Source organism: Haliotis rufescens, unplaced genomic scaffold, assembly GCF_023055435.1.
Source record: "Haliotis rufescens isolate VD_foot unplaced genomic scaffold, xgHalRufe1.0.p SCAF_121, whole genome shotgun sequence".
NCBI classification, from domain to species: domain Eukaryota; kingdom Metazoa; phylum Mollusca; class Gastropoda; order Lepetellida; family Haliotidae; genus Haliotis; species Haliotis rufescens.
The window spans coordinates 572,501-591,912 of NW_025963804.1; the positions used below are offsets into that span (position 1 = coordinate 572,501).

The window sequence follows — 19,412 nt, forward strand, 5'->3', positions numbered from 1 at the left end:
TTTAAAGAAGTAAGGACCATCCGATTCTTTCATATTCCATGACATACCATGACAGATTAATTATAGTGATGTGAAAACATGCCATACCATGCCATGACAGATTAACTACAGTAATATGAAAGAATGCCATGACATGACAGATTAACTATAGTAATATGAAGGAATGTCATGACATGCCATGACGGATTAACTATAGTAATATGAAAGAATGCCATGACATGACAGATTAACTATAGTAATATGAAGAATGTCATGACATGCTATGACGGATTAACTATAGTAATATGAAAGAATACCATGACATAACAGATTAACCATAGTTATATGAACGAATGTCATGACATGCCATGACAAATTAACTATAGTAATATAGAGGAATGCCGTGACATGCCATGACAGATTAACTATTATAATGTTAAGGAATGCCATGACATACCATGACGGATTAACTTAAGTAAAAAACGGAATGCCATGACAGATTAACATTATAATATGAAAGAATACCATGCCATGACGGATAAACTATAGTAATATAAAGGAATGCCATGCCATGCCATGACATATTAACTATTATAATATGAAAGAATTTCATGCCAGATTAACTATTATAATATAAAAGAATACCATCACATGGTTGATTAACAGAAAGAATCTGGTGGCCGTTAATTGCTTTCATCAGTACATATGAGCTTGTGATTGTGTCATTGCATGATGGTAGTCAAATCTGGAAACTGGCATCTTCAAGGATTAAGTGATTTTCTGTTTGGTCAGATTTGAGTCTAAAGGTACTTGTCATATTAGACAACGTCATCTGAGGAGAGCAGGGCGTTTTGGAGCAGCTTGTGTAATGTGTTATGTTCTCCTCCTCAACACATCACTTGCAGCGATCTTCGGAAGGACGTCGCCCATGACCTTGAAACCATGCTGATTGAGTGCTCTGTCAATGGACGAAGTTGCGATTCCAGGTAGACACAGCTGAAATATACGTAATGATAACAGTAGAAAGACAAGCACACGTTAACGAGAGACCAGGAGACTCTCTGAGACTCTCTTTCCAGTCTAGGTCTAGATTAGTGCCTTGTGTATATTAAGACATTGCTGCTACGTAACAAGGATAGGCGGTTTTTGTTTGATTGATAGGCATCTGACAATTTGAGTAGCAGTTGAGTTAAAACATTTTATTTTGGCGCGACACATTTTATTATGTGGGTAAGGTAAGTTCTTATGTAACCATGAATAGTGCCAGTTTTTATGGCGATCACAGCCACAAAAAAAAACAAGTATAAGGCTGTAGGGATTCCGATTTGTTGTTACCGGATGCAGCACATGTATGTTGTGATGGTATACTTGTATGTTGGTGAAACAGAATCGAGTTAATGACGGGTTATTGTAGCGCTATGTTGTACATTGATGCCGAGAAACCGTGACGAGTGGACTTGTCTTAGTATGCATAAAACACACAGGTGGTCCTTGTACCTCTGACATGATCGTTCAACCTTTTCTTTCCAGCAGGTTTACGACGTTCCTATCTAAAGATCTTGGCAACTGCTACACACTGAAAAACAAGGGGATCCAGGCCACGAAGAGCGGACCAGAGTCAGGTAATTAGTAGGGAAATAACCCGCCCGCTGTCAGGTTACGATGACCGTAAACCAGGTGACAGACCTGACCGTCCAATGTCCATGGGAGACAGCTGTAGCTACATGGACAATGTCCTGGGAGGCTTTTAACCTGATAGGGGACGACCCCCATCCATCCACCCGTCCAGATCACTTCGACCAGGAGGTTTACACGTATTGTCTGTTCCACAATATAGACTCAAAGGCTATGGATACAGATCTTTCAGAACAACTGGGCCTCGTCTGTGGAATAATCTTCCTATTCATCAAACTTTTTGAAACTTTTGAGTCTTTTAAATCACAACTCAAAACACAACCTTTCCGTGGAGCATATGACTTGAATGAGACACATACGTCGGTGGAGAAACTGTCATGGGACACTGTGCCACGTGCCACCAAGACTTTACGATTCTATTTATATCAATTGATTTATTGTTTAACTGCATTCGTCACCACTCGCCCCTTTCCGTAACCTGCAAGAAGACTCGTCCCCCTATCGATGAATGTTATGTGCGAAAATACGACAAACCAATCAGAATGCGCGTATGATTTTAAGTACTTCGTCAAAGAATCCCTCAGAAATAATTTTAGATTTTTCATATGTCTTGCTTCTAAAATTATACCCAAGACGCAGTTAAATGTGTTCAATCATACTGTATAATTCCGCATGTCCCGATGTGCTTTAAATTGCATCTGAAATATATATAATGTATGGGGAAATATATGTGAACCATTACGCAACGAATTGACAATTGTTTTAGGTGTGCCCGTTTGCGCTAAGACGGAACCCGGTCGCAAAAATGGCCACGAGAGGGGCACGAGTCGCTATTCGGCTTGTCCCGGAATAACACGAGTTGGTCACGAATGGTTTAACTGTAGCGATTTGAACTTTCATCGAGTGTATGGAGGCTAGCGCAATATAGGTACTCATTATTATTATTATTATCATCATCATCATTATCATTATCATTATTATTATTATTAAGAGGAACATGTTTCTCTTCTGTACGAACTGCACTTCACTCTTACCCCACGGGGACTCCCGACTGGGATAAGGACTGGCGGACGAGGTATTGGTGGTGGTGATTATTGCTTCGTGATCATGTTCCTGTCTCACATAAGAAGACTCCAACAGATTGGTGGTCTGACTCCGTGACTTGGTTGATTGTCTGTTATTGTAACCCGACGGCGTCAGACGTTTCTCATTACAGTAAACTACGGTTATAACGAACACGCTTATAACGAACTGTCGGCTATAACGAACACACTTTTTTGGTCCCGACTATTTGCTATAGTTATGTTGTATATATGCTTATAACGAGCTACGGTTATAACAAACTAAAATAAGTAGTCCCTTTGAGTTCGTTATAACCGTAGTTTACTGTATATCAACTACTGCTTTGTTTGAGCAACTGGAGTATTAACAGGCCGCACTTATCAAACCAGAATATTGCTGACTGCTGCGTTAAACTACGTTCACTCACAACATCCTAGTGACTTTATGCGTATCCGAAATATGTGTTAACTAAAAGGTATTATCATTCCTCAAAAAGATCACAGTACATATTTTGGTCATGATTCTGATTTAGAAACAAAACACTACAAACAGTAATCTTACAGGAACTTTGAAATACTGGAATGATTTGCAGCTTAAAGTTACAGTTAAGATAATGCAACAGGTCAATGCAAACATCGTTTTATTTTTAAACGTTATAGCCAATCAACCACCCAGTTTTAAACAACAGAGTTTCGAGAAACAGAATAAAGCTTTGGCCATATTCAATACAACCTAACCCGTCAGTAAGATTTAGATTGATACTAGAGATTGATGTCACGTCAGAACGACCTTTCGCGAATTTGACCGACCACTGAAATGACTAACAAGAAGTCGACATCAGCCAATTAAAAAGCAGCTTCCTCGAGCTTCACGGCACTCGTTTCAACCTGGCGACTTCATTTCAGACTACGCTTGAAAAATATGTTGACACCGTTCTCGATTAAAATTTTGAAAACTGAATAAACGAACATCCCAGGATGTCTAATATATGGTTTATATTGTCTGGCAGTGCTTCCCACGTACTGTGCAACGCCTCCTCCGTTCAAATGTTTGACCCACCGAAGAGAGAGAGATAGACGATAAGTTTGACGGAATCAGCCGTACGGGCGTAACTGTCGTTCGGAATACCCCGTGTTAACGTTTTCCAGTTGCATGGTTAGAAAACACATTCCGGCTGTCACTTTCACGATCTGGTAAGCGACGCTTTGATTGGTCGGGAGAAAGGTCGTTCTGACATGACCCGTAATGGGATGTCCTCAGATCTTTGTTTTTTCGATAGCGAGAACTAAGATCTAAAATTAATGAGATTGGATCATTGATGTCCTAATTGCCATAGAACAGCTCGGCAGTACCACCGACCATGTGCTGTTGCACAATTATATTTGTTAAAATTGCTTTTGAAATTAATTATGTAACTCTAATCAGAGTATCAGATGCCTACATGTACGCAACAAAAACATATTAGTCCACGTCTGTACTGATAATTGCCTGATTCTCGTTTCAAGCGCTGGCTCATAATGTTGGACTTTTAAGCCATTGTTTGAAATGTTTACACTTTACACGTACCCATCTGACCGACCATTAGCTGTGTTGACATTTCTGATTTATCCAAACTGTATTACTTATATACATACAGATCATGTCAGGCGAATGTTCCTCCTCAAAGCTGCTAGCTGAACTGTCCTTATCCATCAACATTGTCCTCGAAAGTCTGCCTGGTTCACTGTTTGTAATCCGCTCGATGGACGTGTGTGACAATGTTGTTCTACCCTAATGCGTGTTTGTATATTGGGTGATTAATAATTGCTTCTTTGTAAGAACATTCATATATATGAATAAGGGGACACTTAGTTTAGATACAGTAAAATGATATACCATCATGGATTCCCAGCCTTGTCTAACAAATACGCTTTGGAAACAATGCACACATGACGCGTGTTGAATTTGTATGCGCGCTGTTTCAAATGTAAAGACAATAGCCTATATTTGTTCCCTTATTCGTCTCCGTCAGTATGTGTATATTCCATATAAAGTGGCTAATCACAAAAGGAAATCATACATCTTTTTCATAAATCTAAAACACATCTGTGACGTGACTATTGTTTAAACGATTCATTATTTCAAACGAATGGACAAAGTGTTGTCAGTTATTCATGCCTGCATTACCCGAGGGGCACTTATTCACATAGGGTAAGGTGACCCAGTCGTCTAAGGCGCGTCTATTTGCTGTACTGAGTTGTATCCTTTGGGCACGCCAGAAACCTGTGATTGTGGATTCGAATCCTGATTCGCCCCGATTATGTTTCTGGGTTTGTAAGCATCACGCCCCTTCTCGTGTGTTTCAATAAAGGGGTAAACGTCTGATACCTGAATCACCTCCGTCCTACTGTTTAAACTCACTCACTCACTCACTCACTCACTCACTCACTCACTCACTCACTCTTATGTATAAGCCGACAGTTACTTGTTCTCTAACACAGCATCAACAATAAACTGTTCAAAGATCTTTGAACCAAGTTACGGTGACTTATGAGAAGCATGTCTTTGTTTCAGTAGATCATTTTGTTTTACCAACATTCTGATAAAATGCAACCGTTTACACAGTTTGCGGAACTGTTACTCTCAACCGGTGAAATTATAATAGCGATGTTCGTGCTTGGGGAGTGGTTACACGACGAGATGGCTTGAGTACATTCTGTAATCTGATTTGGTTGTCTTATTCTGACGGCGTTGATCGTTGCAAATGATATCAGTCACTGGTTTGTCTTGTCCAGACTCGATTATTTACAGGCCGCAGTCATATAGCTGGAATATTGGTGAGTGTGGCGTTAAGTAAAAATGAAACATCCTAAAAACTCTAAAATCTGATCGTAATAAATATATGTTCAACATACAATGTGTGTGGATGTTTCTACCAGGTTTATCGATGGTTATCAATCTGGAGGCTGAGGAGTTTATCGACACTTTCAAGACGGGGTACGGCCTGCGGGTGGTGATACACGACAACGGGACACGCCCCTTTCCCGGGACAGAGGGCTTCACGGTCTCAGCAGGTTCTGAGACTAGTATTGCAATGAAACTGGTGCGTCTCTGTCATGTACACTTCCTCTCCCTTCTTGTCTCCGTCCTCATCCCCATCTTCGCCTCTGTCCTCATCCCCTTCCTCGCCTCCCTCCTCATCTCGTTCTCACCCCCGCCTTCTACGTCCGCTCCGCCCTCGTCACCTTCTAATCCTTCGTCCTTATTTCCATCCTCTTCTCCGTCCTCTCCTCTGTGTTTAGATGCGTCTTCTCCTCCGTCATCACCTGCGCCTTCTCCGTCCTCTTCTCTGTGTTCGCATGCGTCTTCTCCTCCGTCATCACCTGCGCCTTCTCCGTCCTCTTCTCTGTGTTCGCATGCATCTTCTCCTCCGTCATCACCTGCGCCTTCTCCGTCCTCTCCTCTGTGTTCGCATGCGTCTTCTCCTCCGTCATCACCTGCGCCTTCTCCGTCCTCTCCTCTGTGTTCGCATGCGTCTTCTCCTCCGTCATCTCCTGCGCCTTCTCCGTCCTCTCCTCTGTGTTCGCATGCGTCTTCTCCTCCGTCATCACCTGCGCCTTATCCGTCCTCTTCTCTGTGTTTGCATGCGTCTTCTCCTCCGTCATCACCTGCGCCTTCTCCGTTCTCTTCTCTGTGTTCGCATGCGTCTTCTCCTCCGTCATCACCTGCGCCTTCTCCGTCCTCTCCTCTGTGTTTGCATGCGTCTTCTCCTCCGTCATCACCTGCGCCTTCTCCGTCCTCTCCTCTGTGTTCGCATGCGTCTCCTCCTCCGTCCTCACCTGCGCCTTCTCCGTCCTCTTCTCTGTGTTCGCATGCGTCCTCTCCTCCGTCATCTCCTGCGCCTTCTCCGTCCTCTTCTCTGTGTTCGCATGCGTCTTCTCCTCCGTCATCATCTGCGTCTTCTCCGTCCTCTTCTCTGTGTTCGCATGCGTCTTCTCCTCCGTCATCACCCGCGCCTTCTCCTTCGCTCTCTGTACTCTCCTCTCACGCCTGCTGCGTCTTCTTCTCTATCTTTATTATCTTAAAGTCTCAGCCTTCTTAATCGCATTTGCCTTTTTTTATGCATTCGTCTTTGCCTATTTCGAAAGTACATTTTTCTGTGGATTTACGCCTCATTCGGAATATATTTTTGTACATACGTGTTGAGTAAATTTTCCAAGTGTTGGAGCAGACACCACTGCTTCGCGACCGCCTCCGTGGTCTAGTGGTAGAGCGTCCGCCAGGAGAGCGGAAGGTCCGGTATTCGATCCCCGGCCGCGTCATACCAAAAGACGTTAAACGATGGCACGTGTTGTAACTCTATCTGGCGCACGGTATTAAGGGGCTAAAACAAGGACTGGTCGGCTCGGAGTCAGTATACTGTGTCTGAGTGGGGTATTCATGTTAAACTGCGGCATGGTATCTCAGTGAGATAGCACTATAAATCGGCATCAGTCCGGGCTAGTACAAGCAGCCACACACACAAACACACACACGTATATGCACGTCGCTATATAAGTGCAATAATCGTGACGTGTACATAGTACTTTGTTACTGTTAATCTGTTTATCACAGGTAACAATTGAGAGACTGGGGGGCAAATACGGCTCCTGCAATGACAGCGACATTTTCAGGAGAAAGTTCGGCGTGGCTTACACAGAGCGGGTGAGTATGGGCGTGTATTAAAGAAATGAAACTATATAACGATACGATGCACGAGACATGTGTTACATAGACTTTCTGTCTGTATGACAGTTCTATACTGTGCTTGTGTTAATGTGTTAGCGTTTGGTAGCGCGTGTTTGTGTGTGTTTGTTAATGCATTAATGTATGTGTATGCATGTGTGTGTGTTTTAGTGTGTTAGTGTATATGTATGTGTGCTAGTGTGTGTTTTTTGTGTGTTAGTATATATATATATATGTGTGTTAGTGTTTTTAGTGTGTTAGTGTATAAGTGTTAATATGTATGTAACTGTGTGTGCTTTAGTGTGTCAGTGTATATGTATGTGTGCTAGTGTGTGTTTTATTGTGTTAGTATATATATATGTGTGCATTAGTGTTTTAAGTGTGTTAGTGTTTATGTGTTAATATGTAACTGTGTGTGTTTTAGTGTCTTAGTGTATATGTATGTGTGTTAGTGTGTGTTTTATTGTGTTATATATATGTGTGTGTTAGTGTTTTAAGTGTGTTAGTGTATATGTGTTAATGTGTATGTAACTGTGTGTGTTTTATTGTGTTAGTGTATATGTATGTGTGTTAGTGTGTGTTTTATTGTGTTATATATCTGTGTGTTAGTGTTTTAAGTGTGTTAGTGTATATGTGTTAATATGTATGTAACTGTGTGTGTTTTAGTGTCTTAGTGTATATGTATGTGTGTTAGTGTGTGTTTTATTGTGTTATATATGTGTGTGTTAGTGTTTTAAGTGTGTTAGTGTATATGTGTTAATGTGTATGTAATTGTGTGTGTTTTATTGTGATTGTGTGTGTTTTATTGTGTTAGTGCATATGTATGTGTGTTAGTGTGTGTTTTATTGTGTTATATATGTGTGTGTTAGTGTTTTTAGTGTGTTAGTGTATATGTGTTAATATGTATGTAACTGTGTGTTTTAGTGTGTCAGTGTATACGTATATCCTTGTGTGTGTGTGAGAATGTGAGTATGTGTATGTGTTAATGTATATATATATATGCATGTATGTTTGTGAGGGTGTTTTAGTATGTTAGTGTATATATGTGCATGTGTATGTGTGTGTTAGTGTAGGTATATGCATGTATGTGTGTGAGTGTGGTAATGTATATAAAAATGTATAAGCATGTTGGAGGAGTAGTCAAACATATTGTTTCAACCGCCCGCCCGCCCGCCCTAAATAGTTAGATTTAGTTTTTGTCGTTTGAGAGAAATCGCAAACACGTTAATTTACATAACTCAAGTGATTTGTTGTCACACATATGTTTGCTTAAATGGTGTTTATATGGTGTCGTTTACAAGGCTTGTCGGGAGTTTTGTCAACGCAGTCTGGTGATAGAAAGATGCAAGTGTCTACCAGAGGACGAGAGTCGAGTCAACTCCTCTTTCAAGGCCTGCACCACCAACAAAGGTAAGTAGTTGAGAGAATGGTGGGTTTAGTGTAAGTGCCTCATCAATGCCTATATCATGATCTGCACCCCCAACACATTAGAGAAGTGGGCTAGGGTAAAGGGCTTCAAAATCTCTATCGAGATGTGCACCTCCAACACATGTAGAGACGTGTGTGCTAGGGTAAGGGGCTTCAAAATCTCTATCGAGATGTGCACCCCCAATACATTAGAGGAACGTGGGTTAAGGTAAGTGGCACCAATATCTCTATCAAGATATGCACCCCCCACACACGTAGAGACGTGTGGGTTAGTGTAAGGGGCATCAATATCTCTATCAAGACATGCACCCCCAACACATGTAGAGAAGTGTGGGTTAGGGTAAGGGACATCCAAATCTCTATCAAGATATGCACCCCCAACACATGTAGAGAAGTGTGGGTTAGGGTAAGGGGCACCAATATCTCTATCAAGACATGCACCCCCAACACATGTAGAGAAATGTGGGTTAGGGTAAGGGACATCCAAATCTCTATCAAGATATGCACGCCAACGTAGAGAGGAGTGGGTTGGAAGATGTCCCATCTTCACTGACGTGGCCCGCATCACCACCATCAGGTGTGGAGTTAACCTATCGAACCAGTGATCATTGTAACCCATTAAATGTCATGATGTTTCGATTTTGACTAATTTCTTAATAGTTCCGTTAATGAACGAACCGACAAGCTGTATATATTATTTCTGACAATCAAAATAATAATATATGAGTCACAGTGAACTGATTTTCAAAAATAATGTGGATGTACATTATCACCTTCAGAATGGTCCTGTGAGGACCGGGTACTGAACAAGTATGTAGTGGACAGCAGTAGAGGAGTAGATGTCTGCAAGTGCGGCACCCCTTGTCGGTAAGTACTCTCTGGGTGATCTCTTGTCAGCAACAGTGTACCACAACGCTTATTATTATTTTTTTAATATATTTATTTCTCAATTTTGTTCTTTCATCGCGCGCGCTCGTGTGTGTGTGTGTATACCTAGCTATCTGTGTGTGTGTGTGTGTGTGTGTGTGTGTGTGTGTGTGTGTGTGTGTGTGTGTGTGTGTGTGTGTGTGTGTGTGTGTGTGTGTGTGTGTGTGTGTGTGTGTGTGTGTGTGTGTGTTCCCCACTTCATGTGAAAGATGCATTTAAACCCACGATCATAGGTTATTGGACAGCACATTGCAGCCTCTTAGCCGACTCTGCATCCCGTGCCCTCATTCATTCATTCATTCATTCATTCATTCACCCTGTTTTAGTAAATGGTTGGTCTCAATTACGTTATTTTCTAAAGCAGGAATAAAATATGAATCAATATACTGCTCACCACTATTATTATTACATAGCTGGACTACTACTGAGCATGCTGAGTGCGGCATCATACAACAAAGAAACAAACACTGTAGTTTTTTAGTTTATTCTTTCCATGGAAATTATTCGTGCTCGGAATAAAACGTATTGATATATAATATAGACAAGGAATTGCCGCAGCACAGTCCACCTGTCTCGTCTGGAAGAGCTCTGTGTGTTTGTGTCTCCTTATGTTGGTCAATAGTCTTATTTCACACATGCATCTCGTGGCAGTGCTGCTAGGCGCACAATGCTACCAGGTAGTTGGTTTGTTGTTAACGCCGCACTCAGCAATATTCCAGCTATAAGACGGCGGTCTGTAAATAATCGAGTCTGGCCCAGACAATCCAGGGATTGAAGTCATGCACATCGATCTACGCAATTGGGATACGATGACATGTATCAACCAAGTTAGCGAGCCTGACCACCCGATCCCGTTAGTCGCCTCTTACAACAAGTATAGTAATGTGTTACGGCAAGCATAGGTTGGTGAAGACCTACTTTACCCCGGATCTTCACGGGTTTATCAGGTAGTTGTATGGTCATGCTGCAGTAAGTAATGTTATGTAACAGACACATTTTTGTGTTGCAGAGAAAAGGTGTATCAAACCAGTATCTCATCCAGACAGTGGCCAGTTCTCAGACACGTGGTACGTACATACAAATATTCCTTTTCTACATCGCAGGGTACCAGTATTGTGACAACACATTGCAATCTGCACGCTGTATTCAAAACCTTTGTGTTACATGCTTCGTGCTTCGTTTCATCATCAGTCATCCCTTGTGACACTGTTGTTTTTTTTATCAGTGTATATAAAATCTATAAATCAATTCTGTCTTATTAGGTTTTACATGCTTAAACAGACCCGTGAAGATCCGGGGTAGAATAGGTCATCAGCAACCCATGCTTGCCGTAAAAGGCGACTCTATGCTTGTCGTAAGTGGCGACTAACGGGATCGGTGGTAAGGCTCGCAGACTTGGTTGATGCATGTCATCGTATCCCCGATGCTCGTGATGTCCATCACTGGATTGTCGGATCCAGACTCGATTATTCACAGACCGCCGTCATATAGCTGGAATATTGATGAATGCGGCGTCAAACAATAAAAAAACAAAAACATGCTTAAAGAAATATGTTAATTTACGTTGGGGAATATCTGTTTACTTGGAACTTTTTATAATTTTATAGTGAATCTCCGTAAGGTGTGAATTGGGAATCAGCGACACAGTCCCGCTTTTAACATTACTGGCTTACAGACTTTCGTCTTATTTATCAATTTGAAAATGGTTCTATTCGAGATTTTTTTTTCAAAAACTTATCAGAAACTTTGTCAGTTGCGTCGTTTGTCAGTTTTGAAGAGTAGGTGCCAATGGTTTGATACTTATTTCACCCATATCAATGCGCTAACACAGTGGGAACACTAAGGATGGTTATTCATGAAGATCCTGGTTAAAATTGGTCTTCAGCAACCCATACGACTAACGGGATCGGATGGCCAGGCACTCTGACTTGTTTGATGCATATCATTGTATCCCACTTGCGTATCTCGACGCTCATGATGCCAATCACTGGATTGTCTGGTCCAGATTATTTACAGCCCGTCGAAATATAGCTGGAATGTTGCTAAGTGCAGCATGGCCAATCAAACAAACAAGCGTAACCAAGGATTGGTTACATACCCATACATGCAATTGAAGAGGGTATTCGGCATGAGGAATGATTACCAGGCATCCATAAAGTTCTGTAGCGTTAAAATTGTGTACTTTCTCTCCTTGTCTAGCGGGCGTTAGAACAACAAGCATGTAAAATCGATCCTAACAGCCCAAAGTGCGACTACACCAGCTACGACTTTGACAACATCGACTTAAGAACGTGAGTAACATACTCGTCGAATGAAAATTCGAAGTTTCTTTCTTTCTGAAACACCTTCTCAAAAAGGTGAGTGAAGGGGTTTTGACGTCATAATCATACATCTATCAGGGTTAAGTTAGGATGAAGGGGAGGTTCCTGATCCCACCCCCAACCTTGGCTGTGCAATGTAATCAGACCTGAGTGTGTGAGCAGTATCAACATGTCGGGAAGTCCTATTGATGCTTTTATTCAGGTAATGAGGCCACCGGCCCATTATACACGTGCAGAGCATGATGGCATACAAATGTCACAGAGCGCTGAATTATAAGATTTACAATGCAGTGTTCAAACTGTTAATATTGGGGTTAATTATATGACACAGGTATTCCCTTGAAAATGGAATTTCGTTTCTTACCAGCAAGAAATACATATTTTGCTAAATTGTTGCAAATACTTTGATTAGTCGAGCTGAATAATAAGAACATTTTCTCACGACTTGGAAACATGTGATAATAATTGGGTATGAGATTAGACCGCAGATCAAGATAGAACGGACACACCATACAAAAGTGGAACTCATCTTCGATAGCACTTACAACACAGAGGGGACAGAAACGTTTATGTCTTGGTATATTATGATATCTGCCTGTTTCAACCATAAGACGATGATTGGATCCGAGAAAATTCAAGATATTAATTCGAAATAATGTTACATCAATTAATCGAATCCAGTTATTATATGAAAATTTATCCCTTACTGCAGAGAACAATTCAGGCTTAGAACAAGATTCACAATTATTGTGCAACACTTGATTTTCAATGTCTACGCTCCTTTGCCCAAACTGATGTAAGAATAAGTCAGATCTACCAGGAAGTATTCCATAGGCTTTCGGGTGGCGAACAAATGCTTTCACCATTAGGCTTTTCAGCTACCCTAAACATAGACAGATATCAAGGTATTAACATTTGGAATAAGAATATCACTAATATCTTGATGATTAGAATGAGTTTTGTGTTTCAGATCGTCCTTCTTAAAACTGAAGGTTTATTTCGACAGTTTGAATTTTGAAAGTGTGAAAGAAGAACCTTTTTATGATGTAAGTTATTAATCAACATTCACACACTTTACCTGCTATGATTATGCATCATTATTTGGCACCAATTATACACCAAGATTGTAGCTACACTATCATCATCATCATCATTATCATTATCATCATCATCATCATCATCATTTTTATTAATATTTATATTAGTAGTAGTAGTGGTAGTAGTAGTAGTAGTAGTAGTAGTAGTAGTAGTAGTAGTAGTAGTAGTAATATAATGATTGTTTTTCTCTTTGTGTGCAACAAAATGGTTTAGTGGTAGTAGTAGTAATAGTAGTAATAATAATAATAATATTATGGTTGTTTTTCTCTTTGTGTGCAACAAAATGATTTCTGTACTTACTGCGCGAGAGAAAGAGGACGGGTAAATCAGAATGAGAGCCACAAAGAGGGTGGAGAAGGGCATGTAAACTTTATGTGACCTTGAGGGATAGCTATTGAGACAAGAGTACAAGATCCCAAAAGGGCAAATTTGGGATTCGAACACGCGACCAGTAGATGGTAGCGCATGAGTGCGTGAGTTGGATTAAACCAGTGCGTCAGCCGCAAGTGGCCCAGGTCTTAGATGTTTAACACTCTGGTGAAACCCACCAGTACGGGTATGGTGATGACAAACTTTGTGACTCAATACGAGCGAACCCGGGGGTCAAACCCATGATCGTAGGTTTCCGGTACGGGATGCAGTTCTGTACAACGAGGCGACTTGGTCACATATGCCTATTGGCAGCTTATGATCATATATATGTGTAAGCAGTAGTAATTAAGCTCCATCACAGATCAACTGAATACATATATTCCGGCACTTTATCTGTTCCAGACTGAGCGCTTCCTGTCCGATATTGGTGGCACCATGGGTCTGTGGATTGGGGCGTCTGTCCTCAGTCTGGCCGAGTTTCTGGAAATGTTCCTCGAGCTGTTCTTCTGGTGCATCTGTCCAAAGTCAAAGTAACCAGGAAGCAAATGTCAAGGCGGAACGACCCTGTGGTCACGGGACTTAGCTGGTGGTGGGAATAGCTGTTTCTGTTCCTGTCAGACTATAACTAAGGCTGTGGTGTTTTTTATTGTATCAATATGTGAACATGTTGCATGTGAATTAGAAAACAGGAAGCAAACGTTGGTATATACACTGTATAAATACGCTGGAACGTAATTGATTCTATTTGTTATTGGTCGTATTATTATCCACAGTTTCATTTAAGATGTATATCTACACATTTTTAAAAAATTGCAAAATACATAACCAATGAAAACACGTACAAAGGGTAGGTGCGAAAATGAGATACAACGGATATAACGAACTGATTTCTCTGGTCCCTTGTTCGTTATATCCGTGTTCTACTGTAGTTTTTTCAATACTTATGGTATCCTCATATAGAGTCGAGTGATCCCCACGTAGATATTTCCAGCAACGCAAAGGCAAGTAAATAATTGAAATATCAAATACAATAAGCTTCATTTATAACAAACACGCTTATAACGACCTGATACATATAGCATAGTTTTTGGTCCCGTCCATTTGCTGTATATAAGCTGTACATATGCTTAGAACGAACTACGGTTATAACGAAATGGTCTCTTTGAGTTCGTTATAACCGTAATTTACTGTATATATAATTCTACTGGGGAAATTGCAATAACTTATAAGGGGCATTTATATCTATTTCGTTGTCTGAACAGGTAGCGATCAGTGGTTACAAGTAACCTAATGTGCTTGTCATAAAAGTCGACTAAAATGGATCTGGTGGTCAGGCTCACTGATTTCGTTGTCGTGTCATCGTAACACGACAGCGTGGGACTTTGTTCATAATATCAACCACTCGTGTTCTATATGTCTTTCTATACTCGGTTATACACAGGCCACCGTGATATAGCTAGAACATTGCTCGCTGCGGCCTAAACCAACATCAACAACATCAGCAACAACGACATCAGCGACATAGGAATGCAAACGACGTGGAAGTGACACATCATACAATGTTACATTCACGGAACAATGTACATGCAAATAGTAGATATGACTATATAATGTAGTTATTACTTTTGTTGTTCTTGAAGGTACATATTTATGTTCTCTGTCTCATAACATGTATTCATCTGATGAAGGAGTAAGCATATACTCCGAAACGTTGTGTTCCTCATAATAACGAAGTTGACATCCATATATTCTCTTCCTTATGTGTATCACTTCTAGATGCCTTTCAAAGACTAAATATAACTGGCAAGGTTTATGAAACAAGTATGTATTGTTCGAACTAAACCGCCGGTCGAAAGAAAGTATACACCGATGTTTAAAGGTGGCGAAAATGAAACAAACTAAAAATGTTTTTTTCGATGGGGATGTTTGATAGGATATTTTGATAAGTTGTCAGTGTTACGGTGACTAACGGGATTCTAACGAGGGATAAATAACTGTAATTCATATAAAGTTCAATAAAAATACATTTATTCTGAAATCAAATAATTCACTTTTCAATACATATTCCTGAAGACATCTCCTCGACTGTAAGGTGCGCGCCTCTACGCATCATGGGTATACTGCAATCAGGAATGGCACGAAACGAAGTTGACATTTTAATGCTCACAGTGGTATAACACTATATTTTATCTTTGGAGACTTTATTGACAGAAGGACAAGACTCATGCAACGGGTCGTCAGCAAGAAAACCATATTCGGTTGGTGCATGTACGGAATCGATACCAAACTGCCACATTAACTGTTCGGACAATTTTTGGATGGGACCATTTAGTGACAGAACCGTACGCTACCAGTTGAGGAAGCACAACATCCTGTCCCGACGTCCAGCGATACGGTTAATCAGGCAAGCCTAGCTTGGTGTAGCATCCGTCGTTCTGGAGACGAGAATTGGGGAGTATCTGTTTACAGATGAGACGAATTGTCGTCTCGACAGCGCTAATGGTCGTGCAAGCGTCCAGATGATCGTCTTACGGACGCTTGCGTTACTCAGCGTCGTCTGCTGGGGTTGGAAGTGTAATAGTACGGGGTAGCATCAAAACTAATGGTGGAATACAACTAATAATTTTTAATGGCAATTTAAATAGCGTACGGCATCATTCGAGATTATGTTCCTCCCTTTGCGCAAATTTTGAAGCAGCAGGATTTTGAAGCATTATAACATTGATGTACAGCTATGGCCGGCTGATTCACCTGGCCTCTCCCCCATAGAACATGTCTGGATTGAGATGGAACGATGCCTACGACAGGACCCGAAGCAGCCTGTAAAGCTAGGTTAGTTGGGCCAACCTTTGGTTGACCTTCAGAACAACATCTCCAAGGCTTTTTCAATCATCTGGGCCCACTTGCACAAAGCGATCTTAGCGCTAAGACTATCGTAAGCCTATGTTAAAGTATGGGAGTAACGATCATCTTAGCGCTAAGATCGCTTTGTGCAAGTGGGCCCTGGTGTTTTCAATGCACCGCCGCTGCCTCGCCTGTATCTACGCACAAGGTGGAAGCATCTTTGACATTGACATGGTTAATTTAGTAGTTACACCATCTCTCTTTTCGGCCGTGTCGCGCGGTCTCTTGTCACAAGGTATAGATTCTGTCAGTGAATTTGTTATGATGCATTGATCAGACAAATGACCAAATATTATTTTGTTTTTTCAAATAACATTACAACATTTACACCACATTGTATGAAGCACAGCTACTTTTTTCCGCTAGTATATTTTACTGTGTGCCGTATGTTGTATGCAGAATAAGATATTTGGATGTGTTTTAAGAGGGGCACGGGTGACACAATTCGTCGCAATTCCCTGTGCAGAGTTGCGTCCCTTGGGCGTGCCAGAAACCCCTGATCGTGGGTTCGAACCTGATTTTGTGTTAGTGGTTTGTCAGCACCATACCCGTTCTCGTGGGTGTTAAACGTCTAAGACCTGTCTAAGATCTTTCCTTCCACACTGACACGCCGTGATACGCATGTCATGTTGTCATGTCCTCGTGGATGCACGCCATGTCCTCATCTTGCTCCAACCCGTGCATTTGTACAGGAAACATATCACTTCTTTCTGGGGTGACCAGTAGGATCACCCGATTCACATATAATAAAAATATTCAGCGTCATCGTCCTTACGTGAGGGATATAAGGTTTGCATGGAGTAAACTCGCATCCTACCTATCAGGTGAAGTTCTCGAATTCTGATTGGTCCGTTAGACTGAGTAGCGTAGCTAATCAAATTGGCAAATGAAAATCAAGGACGGTTAATTTGAGATGGCGAGAAACACGGGAATGGGTCTGGGCTTTAGAATAGGTTGACCGAAATTCGACCCCTGGATATATAGAGGATGGGTTTAACGTTGCGTTCAAGATTATTGCACTTAAATAGCGACGTGGAACTGTCCACCTTCTGGGAAAGAAGGGGCGGTCGGGTAGCCTAGTGGTTAAAGCGTTCGCTCGTCACGCCGAAGACCCGGGTTCGATTCCCGACTTGGGTACAAATTGTGAAGCCCATTTCTGGTGTCCCCCGCCGTGATATTGCTGGAATATTGCTAAAAGCGGCGTAAAACCATACTCACTCACTCTGGGAAAGAAAACAGGCCCCTGTAATCTATGCTTGTTGTTATAGAAGACTAATTGGATCAGGGATTAAATGTCATCGTATACACATTGCGTGGATCGAGGATAATATAATACTTATCAATCACTTGACTGTCTTGTTCAAATTCGAGTTTCCACCTTTTGTTATCTAAATACTTTTCCTGTTCTCACTAGTACATATATATGATCTCTGCTTCATAGCATTTATTCACCTGATAAAGGAAGTATATACTCCGAAACGTGTGTTCCTCGTAATAAAGACTTTTACATCCATTAATTCTCTTCCTTAGCCACCATATAGCTGGAACATTGCGGAGTTGTCTTAAAATGCAACATCTGACCGCGTCATACCAGATAACGTTAAAAGCTGGTACTGACAGCTAACCTGCCTGGCGTTCGGCACAAGGGAAATAAAACAAGGCATAAAGGAAATAAAAAATCGGAGTCAGTATAATGTGTCTGAGTGGGGTATCCATGTTAAACTGCGACGCGGTATCTCGGAGGGCTAGCACTACACAACTTGGATAAGTCAATACTAGTTCAGCCAAACACTAAACACGCTATATAAGTGCAATAGTCTTAAACGCTGGTGATAGTATTTGCCTGTTTCCTCTAGCCAAGTGATGGTGCATCTACGTCCGTCTCCGTCTCATACGGGTCGTGTCCATGTAAAATCAAGCAATACATAAATGATGATAGGCTAAAATTGAGATTCGTTATGTATGGATCAACATTTCATCACAAGATGCACATCTTCGTGTGACGGATTAGAAAACATCGTAAACGATTATACATAAATTTTAATAAACATAATAACTTGAAAACCAGGATGAAAAATCCTGCAAATAAATCATGTGCAAACTTCACGTGAAGGGCAACGATAAATCACATGAATAAATAAATGTGTGTCATAAAAGGATTGATTATGACCGATCCTTCTTCAAAAGTGCGCTAGTGCTATTAAATCCTTAGGCAAATGTTCCTAAATAACAAACATCAAGACATGATTATATATATACTCGTAAAAAAAAGAAACGCAATACGGATATTTTTGGCCATAAAAGCAGATTAAGTGGGCCAAGAGGTGCATTATGAAGAGGTTTGATGTGTTATAGTGTCAGTGACAAATTTCCCGGATCAAAAATGTAAACCTTTAGTCTGGATCTTGTACGATTCGGAAATAAACGCCTGGTCATGACAAAAGGGTCATGGAGCTGCACGAACCGTTCCACAAAGCGTAATTCCATTCATACGACCACGTTTTCCAAATCATCTTGTGCTGAATAAATCACATTGACAACAACAGCTATTGCCAACATCAATTCATTTAACAGAATTGGTTCCTGGTGACTTCGGAGTGAAGCACCAGAAAAACATGGCGAGCAGGATTTCCAGGAACTCGGCCAGACTGAGAATAGATGCTCCAGTCCACAGGCCCATGGTACCACCCACATCCGACAGGAAGCGCTCAGTCTGGAACAGATAATGGACTAAATTCATGCAATATTGCGGTAAAAATGAACAAAAAATGAGGAAAATGTTTAACAGCTATGTAACATCAAGGATATGACACACACGCTCTCTCATGTTAAAGGGAGAGCAGGATTCGCTCACCTTTTCGCAAACGCTTGGTATCATCATTATTTGTCAGTGATTCATAAACACAAGCTGATGATATTTTGTTTGTTTGTTTGTTTGTTGTTTAACGCCGCACTCAGCAATATTCCAGCTATATGACGGCG

The 19,412-nt window shown here is 41.1% G+C and overlaps 2 protein-coding genes across 5 annotated transcripts in view; one reads left to right on the plus strand and one right to left on the minus strand.

Annotated features, from left to right (window-relative positions):
- LOC124136197 (degenerin mec-4-like) overlaps positions 1-18,800 on the plus strand; it is a 27,380-nt gene extending 8,580 nt beyond the window's left edge. The window contains exons 5-14 of the mRNA XM_048393923.1: positions 885-965; positions 1,510-1,601; positions 5,595-5,758; positions 7,270-7,359; positions 8,682-8,790; positions 9,588-9,675; positions 10,745-10,802; positions 11,935-12,026; positions 13,027-13,102; positions 13,929-18,800. Of these exons, the coding sequence (XP_048249880.1) occupies positions 885-965; positions 1,510-1,601; positions 5,595-5,758; positions 7,270-7,359; positions 8,682-8,790; positions 9,588-9,675; positions 10,745-10,802; positions 11,935-12,026; positions 13,027-13,102; positions 13,929-14,060 (982 nt within the window). The 3' untranslated portion in view covers positions 14,061-18,800. The remainder of the gene's footprint in view (positions 1-884; positions 966-1,509; positions 1,602-5,594; positions 5,759-7,269; positions 7,360-8,681; positions 8,791-9,587; positions 9,676-10,744; positions 10,803-11,934; positions 12,027-13,026; positions 13,103-13,928) is intronic.
- Positions 18,453-19,412, minus strand: part of LOC124136196 (degenerin mec-10-like) — a 35,275-nt gene continuing 34,315 nt past the window's right edge. For all 4 annotated transcript variants that reach the window (XM_046502057.2, XM_048393920.1, XM_046502056.2 and 1 more), the window contains one exon: positions 18,453-19,143. In XM_046502057.2, coding sequence (XP_046358013.2) covers positions 18,994-19,143 — 150 coding nt within the window. In that variant the 3' untranslated portion in view covers positions 18,453-18,993. The remainder of the gene's footprint in view (positions 19,144-19,412) is intronic.